The sequence below is a fragment of the Myotis brandtii genome, unplaced genomic scaffold (genome assembly GCF_000412655.1).
Source record: "Myotis brandtii unplaced genomic scaffold, ASM41265v1 scaffold474, whole genome shotgun sequence".
NCBI classification, from domain to species: domain Eukaryota; kingdom Metazoa; phylum Chordata; class Mammalia; order Chiroptera; family Vespertilionidae; genus Myotis; species Myotis brandtii.
This window is the reverse complement of record NW_005368113.1, coordinates 542,768-550,551: the sequence shown is the minus strand read 5'-3', so window position 1 is coordinate 550,551 and position 7,784 is coordinate 542,768. Positions and strand designations below refer to the sequence as shown.

Sequence of the window (7,784 nt, the reverse complement as noted above, 5' to 3'; positions counted from 1 at the left end):
AACAGATTTATAATTTCCTTCATTGAGAAAGGGCATATTATATTTTTATGTACATCTCTCTTAGCAATATACTCTCTTAGCAATTTTCAAATATACGACACAGTACTATTAACTGCAATATTATAGCTAATAGTATTAATATCCACTATTATTATTATTATTTTTAAAAATATTTTCATTTATTTCAAAGAGGAAGTGAGAGGGAGAGATAGAAACATCAGTGATGAGAATCATTGATTGGCTACCTCCTGCAAGCCCCCTACTGGGGATCGAGCCCACAACCTGGGCATGTGTCCTGACCGGGAATCAAACTATGACCTCCTAGTTCATAGGTTGATGCTTAACCAATGAACCACACCAGCGGGGCAGTACCCACTATTATTAACTACAGTCACCGTGCTGTACATCACATACTTATGATTTAATTATTTCATAACTGGAGGTTTGTACCATTGACCACACTCATTCATTTTGCCCAACCCACAGGCTCTGCCTCCAGTAACAATCAATCAGTTCACTGTATCTCTGAGTTTGATTTTTTCAATGTTTCTACATATAAGTAAGACCATACTGTACTTGTCTTTCTCTTTCTGATTTACTTCACTTAGTACAATGCCCTCGTGGTCCATCTATGTTGACCCAAATGGCGTGAAGTCCTTCTTTTTATAGCACAATAATATTCCACTGTATATATAGCACATTTTCTTTGTACATTCATTGATTGATGGGCACTTAGGTTGCTTCCACATATTGTAGGTGCTGCTGCAATGAACATAGAGATGCATGTGTCTTTTCAAGTTAGTGTTTTTATTTCCTCTAAATAAATACCCAGAAGTGGTGTTGCTGGGTCATGTGGCAGCTTTATTTATAATTTTTGAGGAACTGCCTGTCATACTGATTTACATAGTGGCTGCCCCAATTTACATTCCCAGCAACAGTGCAAGAGGGTTCCCCTTTCTGAACATTCTTGCCAACACTTATTATTTCTTTTCTTTTTTTACATTTTATTTTATTGATTATTTTTACAGAGAGGAAGGGAGAAGGATAGAGAGTTAGAAACATCGATGAGAGAGAAACATCAATCAGCTGCCTCCTGCACACCCCCTACTGAGGATGTGCCTGCAACCAAGGTACATGCCCTTGACCGGAATCGAACCTAGGACCCTTCAGTCCACAGGCTGACGCTCTATCCACTGAGCCAAAACGGTTAGGGCTATTATTTCTTGTCTGTTTTATTTCCCAGCTTGAGATTTGCTAGACCTCTCAGTGATAGGAATTGTGAGGGTACAACCATGGAAATCATGCTTTTCTTTAGGTCTCTGCTTGCACTAGACCAGTGGTAGGCAAACCGCAGCTTGCGAGCCACATGCGGCTCTTTGGCCCCTTGAATGTGGCTCTTCCACAAAATACCATGTGTGGGCCCGCACGTACAGTGCGATTGAAACTTTGTGCCCCATGCGCAGAAGTCGGTTTTCGGCCTGGGCGAGTCTATTTTGAAGAAGTGGCATTAGAAGAAGTGGAGGGTTTGGTCGGTCGGTCGAGCGACAGGAGACGCAGCGCCTGGGGAAACGCAGCGCCTTGGGGGAGGCGCGTGCGATTCAAGCACGAGTTGAGGATGGGAGAGTTGGAAGGGGTCGACCTCAGCGAACGTACCTCGATCAGACTGAGGACGTTTTTAGCAAAGGCCAGCTTAGGAGCACCCTAATTAAGTTAATAACAATGTACCTATCTATATAGTTTAAGTTTAAAAAATTTGGCTCTCAAAAGAAATCTCTATCATTGTACTGTTGATATTTGGCTCTGTTGACTAATGAGTTTGCCGACCACTGCACTAGACAATCTTCATTGTAATATGCGAGGAGTCCAGATAGGTGGTGGGGGGAGCTGGTTCCTTCTTTTTCACCTGCCCCCAAGGCAGGGGCAAACTCAGGTTTGTGGAGCCTGATATTGACATAGATGTCAAGATTATTGCTTCAAAAAAATACAAAATCTGCTACACATGGATTTTTCTAACATGAGAAAACATATTACATCAAGTCAAAAAGGCAAAAATGTTTAAGCTCAAAATATAAGACAAATGAAAAAAAGTACAGACTATTTTTCTTAGCCGTGTGACGTACCTGTCCGGCACACCGGCATAAGGCGTGTTCTCTACAATTTTTTAAATCCTCAATTGAGGACATGTTTATTGATTTTAGAGAGTAAGGAAGGGAGGAGAGAGAGAGAGAGAGAGAGAGCACTTTGTGAGAGAGAAACATCAATTGGTGGCCTCCTACATGCCCATACAGAAGATGGGACCTACAACCTAGGTATGTGCTGTGACTGGGAATTAAATCCACAACTTTCTGGTGTAAGGGATGACGCTCCATCCAACTGAGACACCTGGCCAGGCTCCACAGTTTTTAACTGATACTTTTTGATTGACTCTTTATAGGAGATTAATTCTGTCATGTAGTAATAAATGTTAATATTATATTAAGTATTAATTACTAGAAAATTATATTTATACTAGAGGCTCAGCACACAAAATTCATTCATGGGTAGGGTCCCTAGGCCTGGTGGGGCTCAGGGCTAATTAGGGTCTTCCAGCTGCCAGCTGGGGCCTTCCTTCATTCCACACCGCCCCCTGGTGGTCAGCACACATCATTGTGAGCAATCAAACTCCCAGTCTCCCCTTGCCGACCACTGCACTAGACAATCTTCATTGTAATATGCGAGGAGTCCAGATAGGTGGTGGGGGGAGCTGGTTCCTTCTTTTTCACCTGCACCCAAGGCAGGGGCAAACTCAGGTTTGTGGAGCCTGATATTGACATAGATGTCAAGATTATTGCTTCAAAAAATACAAAATCTGCTACACATGGATTTTTCTAACACGAGAAAACATATTACATCAAGTCACAAAGGCAAAAATGGGATGGGACCTGCAACTTAGGTATGTGCCGTGACCAGAAATTTAACCTACAACTTTCTGGTGTAAGGCATGATGCTCCAGCCAACTGTGCCACCTGGCCAAGCTCCACAGTTTAGCTGATACCCTTTGATTGCCTCTTTATAGGAGATTAATTCTGTCACATAGTAATAAATGTTAATATTATATTAGGTATTAATTACTAGAATATTATATTTATACTAGAGACCTGGTGCACGAAATTTGGGCATGTGTAGGGTCCCTAGGCCTGGCAGTGATCAGGGCCAATTGGGGCCTTCCAGCTGCCAGCCAGGGCCTTCCTTTGTTCCACACCGCCCCCTGGTGGTCAGTGCACGTTCCAATGAGCAATCGAACTCCCAGTCTCCTGGTCAAACTTCCAAGGGAACACCTTGCATATTAGCCTTTTATATATATAGATAATACAGAGAATAGAGAGAGAACTCAGTGTTCCCTTCAGCATGGATGATTGACATTTCTTTTTCTCCTGTACAACTAAAGGAATGTTTCTTTTAATCACACAATTTGTTACTGGGAATGTCTGAAGTTTCACATCACTGCCATATTTGGGAAAACATTGATCAAGTTTCTTTCATAAAAGAGCAGTAAGATTGCAGGTTATGTCCACACATCACTCGGGCCCCTGCTGGGCTTTTAAAAGGGATGGAGCATGGGAGGGGCGGAAAACATTGATCAAGTTTCTTTCTTTCATAAAAGAGTAGTAGGATTTCAGGTTATGTCCACACATCACTAGAGCCCCTGCTGGGCTTTGAAAAGGGATGGAGCACGTGAGGGGACTGAAGGTGGAGCTTCCTGAGCTGTAGGTGGTGAATTTGCTGCTGTGCTGAGGCCCCACCTGTGGGCCCCTCCAAATGGGGCGAGATCTCCTTTTACACACCCTCTGATGGGGCCTGTGTGCTGTCACTGTCCCAGGTCCCTCAGACCCTGGAAGACCCACACGTGTTCCTCCCATGTCCCCACAAAGCTCTCAGAGCAAAAGGCTTGAATGCTCAAGTTTTTGCTGGGGTTCCATCCCCCAACTGGAGTTGAGTCTAAATTGCTTTTTCTCTTGCCAGCACTTGAGTTGTCTAAAGAAAATGTAAAGTCTAGACCGATCAGTGGTTTCAGCCTAAGGGTGGGTCTCCCCCAAGTCCAGCTCTGACCCCAGTGGCCCCCTGGGTGACCTCCCCCCGACTTACACATCATCTGCAAGGTGATTACTTTCAGATTCACATCTGGACATGCCTCTCAACCTCTGAGGGTCTCAGCATATCCACCGGCAGGGTTGGGTAGGAGGGGGAGGGAGACAGGATGATATCTCAGCCACCACCCCCCACGTCCTGTGGAGGCCAAGTTCCCCTTCCAGCCTGACCACAGTCTCTCCCCCAAGGCTTCCTGTTGGGGTGTCCTAGGCCCCACCCCAGAGCTGGGCACTTCCCTCCCTGACACAGGGACCTGGACCCGCTCTGCCCTGCCAGAGGCAGACATGGTGCCCCTGCTGCTGCTGCCCCTGCTGTGGGGGGGTGAGTGGCTGAGGGAGGGGGGCTGGGCAGGTGGGGGATCAGCAGGGGCTGCCGCTGAGGCTCTGTCCCCCTCCCAGGGTCCCTGCAGCAGCCTCCAGGCTATGAGCTCCGAGTGCAGGAATCGGTGACAGTGTTTGAGGGTCTGTGTGTCCACGTGCCCTGCTCCTTCTCCTACCCGAGGAGTTCGTGGTCTTCCTCTAGCAAATTCTACACCTACTGGTACCGGGACGGGGACAACACAGCCTATGATGCTCCTGTGGCCTCGAGCAACTATAATAAACCAGTGAAGAGAGAGACCCAAGTCCGATTCCTCCTCCCGGACCCCAGGACCAACGACTGTTCCCTGCACATAAGAGACGCCAGGAGGAGTGACACAGGACGCTACTTTTTCCGAGTGGAGATAGAATATCCTGTATATAATTACCAAGGACATTTCCAAGGATATAAGTCCCAAGGCTATAGTTACCAAGATAAAATGCTGGATTTGCAGGTGGCAGGTACGGCAGGGGCCCAGGAAAGGACCCAGGGACATGGGACCCCGTCTTAGAGCAGGAACAGGACACTGGACACTCCCTGTCCAGGCCTTGAGCCCTGGTTGGTTGGAAAATCACAGGGCCTGGGGAGCTCAGGGGCCCTGAGGCACGAGTCCCACTCAGGATCACACTTTGGGTCCCCACCCCCTGGAGACCAGGCACCTGCCTTTCTCCCCCGCAAGGCCTTGGGCCCTGGGTGGTGGGAAGAGACACAGGGCCTGGGTGAGCTCAGCCCGAGGCAGGGCCTCTCTCAGGGTCCCGCTCTGAGTCCCCACCCCTGGAGCCCAGGCACCTGCCTTTCTCCCCTTCAGCCCTGACAGAGAAACCCCACATCCATGTACGGGATCCTCTGGAGTCCGGCCGCCCCACACAGCTGGCCTGCAGCCTGCCAGGGGCCTGCGAAGGGGGACGACCTCTCACCTTCTCCTGGGCGGGAGCGGCTGTGGACTCGCTGGACCCCCAGACCCTCGGCTCCTCGGTGCTCACCTTCACCCCGAGGCCCCGGGACCATGGCACCAACCTCACCTGTCAGGTGAAACGGGAATGGCCTCAGTTGACCACACAGAGAACCATCTGGCTCAATGTCTCCTGTGAGTGTGGAGGGGTGGCTGTGTCCATGGGGACAGTGGGAGCGGTGTGTGTGTGTGTGTGTGTGTGTGTGTGTGTGTGTGTGTGTAGGAGGCTGAGCTAACTTGAGAACACTCGGGCATGGATCTCCTTGTAGGTGGGGAGGGGACCAGAAAGAGAGAACCCCTCCTTCCTACCTGCCAAGCTCGGCACCCGCTGGGCTCCCACAGTGTCTCTCTCAACCTCTCCGTGTTCTGTGAGTGGGGAGTGGACTGAGACGGGTAGGGATGGGGCAGGGGGGAGGGCACACTTAGGAGTAGGTTGCCTCAGTGTCTGGAGATGTTAGAGGCACCGCTGACCCTTCCCCTCACTCCCCACAGAACATCCGCAGCTGCTGGGACCCTCCTGCTCCTGGCAGGACCAGGCTCTGCTCTGTAGCTGCTCCTCCAGGGCCCAATGGGTCCCCTCCCTGCGCTGGCGGCTGGGGGCGGGGCTCCTGGAGGGGAACCATGGCAACGCCTCCCACCCGCAGTTACCTCCTGTTCAGAGGGGCCCTGGACTGACTGCTCCCTGAGCCAGGGTGTGGGGCTCAGTGAGGGACTCAGATCCAGCTGTAAGGTCAGGATTGTCCATGGAGCCCAGAGCGCCTCTGTCCTGCTGCTGCCAGGTCAGGGCCTGCTGGGGGCAGAGGCCATGGAGAAAGGAGTAGGTCAGAGAGAGGGTGGAGCTGGGGGAGAAGAGGGCTGAGAGGGGACAGGGAGGATTGCTAGGACAGGGCTCTCCATCTCCTGCCTGAACAGAACCCACAGCGGGTTCTGGGAGGAGGTGGGAAGAGGACAGACTGAGTCCTGGGAGTGGGTGGTGTCACCTGAGCTGGTGCTGGAGGAACAAGCCCTGAGCCCCTCCAGCCCTCAGCACCAGGGCTCCTGGAGCTGCCCCATGTGGGGCTGGAGGCGGAGGGGAGTTCACCTGCCGGGCTCAGCACCCGCTGGGCTCCCAGCACGTCTCCTTCAGCCTCTCTGTGCAGAGTGAGGTGCAGGACAGGTGTGGGGCCGGCCGCCTGGTCAGGTGTTGGGCTGTGGGTGGACTGAGTCCTGACCAACACGTCACCTTTCTCCCGTCGTCCCCAGGCAGCCCGCACTCCAGCAGATGTGTGACCGAGGAGCAGCAGGGCTCCTGGCCCCTGGTCTTCACCCTGATCAGAGGGGCCCTCATGGGGGCTGGCTTCCTCCTCACCTACGTCCTCACCTGGCTCTACTACACCAGGTGAGCAGGCCTGTCTCTCCCGGGGAAGGTCAGGGATTGGCCCTGAGGTCCAGGTGGGGCCGAGCTGTCCGGCTCTGCCTGGAGTTAGAGCCAAAGTGGCCGAGTCTCTGAGCTGACACCTGTGTGGGCCCCGCAGGTGTGGAGGCCCCCGGAACAGGAGGCAGAGCTCCTGATGGATCCTCCCTTCCTCTCAAGATGGGACTGAGGTGTGGACACCAGGCTAGAGGGACTGTCCTGGGACGTCAATGTCACCTTCTCCCTGGAAGCTCCTGACTCACCTGCCTCCAATGTGCCCCTGGGGTTTCAGTGTGTGGAAGTGACTGAGTGACGCCAAGGGGAGTCAGTGCCATGGAGAGAAGACTTTTACTCCTTTCACCTCCTGAGAGGAGGGGCCGCTGTGCCCAGGAAGCCCCGGATTTCCTCAGGAAGCAGATGCAGGTGCAGGGCAGCCTAGCGAAGGCCTTGATTGGGTTCCCATGGGAAACGCAGGGCAGGGCAGGGTGAGCCCTTCAGGACCAGCTGGTGTGTGTCAGTCTGGGGGATGGGCCTGTGGGCGTGGTCTCTCTTTGTCTGGTCCCAGGTCCTGGGTGATTTGGGGCAGGTGGGGAGGCTGGGAATATGGGCTCAGGTTGGGTTGGTTTGCATCTGAAATTCTTTGCTGTCTCTGAGAATGGGCCGCCCTGGGAGGCCCTGTGTCTCCTTGGCTTCCAATCTGTTTAATGGATCAAAACATCATGAGATACACAAATAAACAATAATACAAACACACTGATGGCCCCCGTGTTTCTGCCTGTGCTCCTCCCATTTGACTTGTTCCCCTCCTCGCCTCTCTCTTTCTCTCTGTTGGTTCTGCCCACTCATCCCCCACCCCCTGCTCCTCTCTCTCCATTCTCAGGCCCAGAAAGGGACTGATGTTGGCACCTTATCCTCCCCTTGCCCAGATGTTACCTGGTCACCACCTGAGCTTCT

General features: G+C 51.8%; 2 protein-coding genes across 3 annotated transcripts in view; both read left to right on the top strand.

The window, feature by feature from the left end:
- The first annotated feature begins 4,279 nt into the window (after positions 1 to 4,279).
- Positions 4,280 to 7,784, top strand: part of LOC102249755 (sialic acid-binding Ig-like lectin 14) — a 42,231-nt gene continuing 38,726 nt past the window's right edge. Inside the window, exons 1-3 of one of the 2 annotated variants that reach the window (XM_014547436.1) lie at positions 4,280 to 4,449; positions 4,527 to 4,946; positions 5,294 to 5,572. In XM_014547436.1, coding sequence (XP_014402922.1) covers positions 4,413 to 4,449; positions 4,527 to 4,946; positions 5,294 to 5,572 — 736 coding nt within the window. In that variant the 5' untranslated portion in view covers positions 4,280 to 4,412. The remainder of the gene's footprint in view (positions 4,450 to 4,526; positions 4,947 to 5,293; positions 5,573 to 7,784) is intronic. The other variant, XM_014547439.1, reaches the window with a different exon arrangement.
- LOC106727751 (sialic acid-binding Ig-like lectin 14) lies at positions 5,964 to 7,701 on the top strand. Its single transcript, XM_014547443.1, has 3 exons — positions 5,964 to 6,216; positions 6,680 to 6,815; positions 7,010 to 7,701. Exons 1-3 carry the CDS (start codon positions 6,006 to 6,008, stop codon positions 7,086 to 7,088), a joined length of 426 nt encoding a protein of 141 aa, XP_014402929.1. The 5' UTR covers positions 5,964 to 6,005; the 3' UTR covers positions 7,089 to 7,701.